The following is a 715-nucleotide window of genomic DNA, read 5'->3' as shown; positions in this document are numbered from 1 at the left end:
GTTTGGATGACGTCGGCCTCAACGACTCGCGCTTGAGCTCGGTACGATTCGAGGAACTTTGCCGTAAAGTATTTCGAGACAAAGGTCGACACACTATCGAGAAATGCCAGGCACTGGGAAGGCACGACGGCTTCGGCGGCACAAGCTACCGGAATCAATGTCGTCGGGTCGAGTGCGATCCCAGAGCCAATGACGCTAAAGATGGCTTGCATCGGTGAAGGCCACACCCACTCGTTGAAGCTCGAGTAGCATGCGGTATCGGCGCCGGCAAACTGCGAGAGGCCAATGGAAAAGTTAAAGGCGGAAGGCACTTCGCCGCACACCGGGTTGCCACCCGCGCAGAGGTATGTGTTTCGATCCAGACGTTTTGGGACGGGACTCATTGAGCTCATCAAGTCGAGGGATCCATAGTCCAAAGCCGCCAAGGAAGTTGTGTTGACAAGAATTTGCAGCAAGGCTTCGCGAATATCGCGCTGCAGCGCTGCAAGCGACGGGACGAATGGTACATGGTACACGTCGACCGCCCCGAACGGACCGACTCGAGAATGAAACGTGTCGAGCACTTGACCAAGTGGGGTCTGCAGTGTCGAATTCAAGACCATAAGAGACTGCAGAGAGGCATTGGCAAAGGCAAAGTGGGCACTTGGCCGTAAGAGCGACCTCCCTGCGATCCCAGAACCATTGGTTGCGATCGCCCAGAGATCACTCGCAAACG

General features: G+C 55.9%; 1 protein-coding gene across 1 annotated transcript; it reads right to left on the bottom strand.

Annotated features, from left to right (window-relative positions):
* Positions 1-30: 30 nt before the first annotated feature.
* SDRG_13175 (hypothetical protein) lies at positions 31-516 on the bottom strand (the record flags this gene model as incomplete). The annotated part of the gene is made up of 1 exon (XM_008619256.1): positions 31-516. A coding segment is annotated over one exon (484 nt), but the record flags the coding sequence as incomplete, so codon positions are not given.
* Positions 517-715: the final 199 nt, after the last annotated feature.

This window comes from Saprolegnia diclina (assembly GCF_000281045.1).
Source record: "Saprolegnia diclina VS20 unplaced genomic scaffold supercont1.57, whole genome shotgun sequence".
Classification (NCBI taxonomy): domain Eukaryota; phylum Oomycota; class Saprolegniomycetes; order Saprolegniales; family Saprolegniaceae; genus Saprolegnia; species Saprolegnia diclina.
Note: the sequence above shows the minus strand (reverse complement) of the source record. Positions and strands in the feature narration are given on the sequence as shown.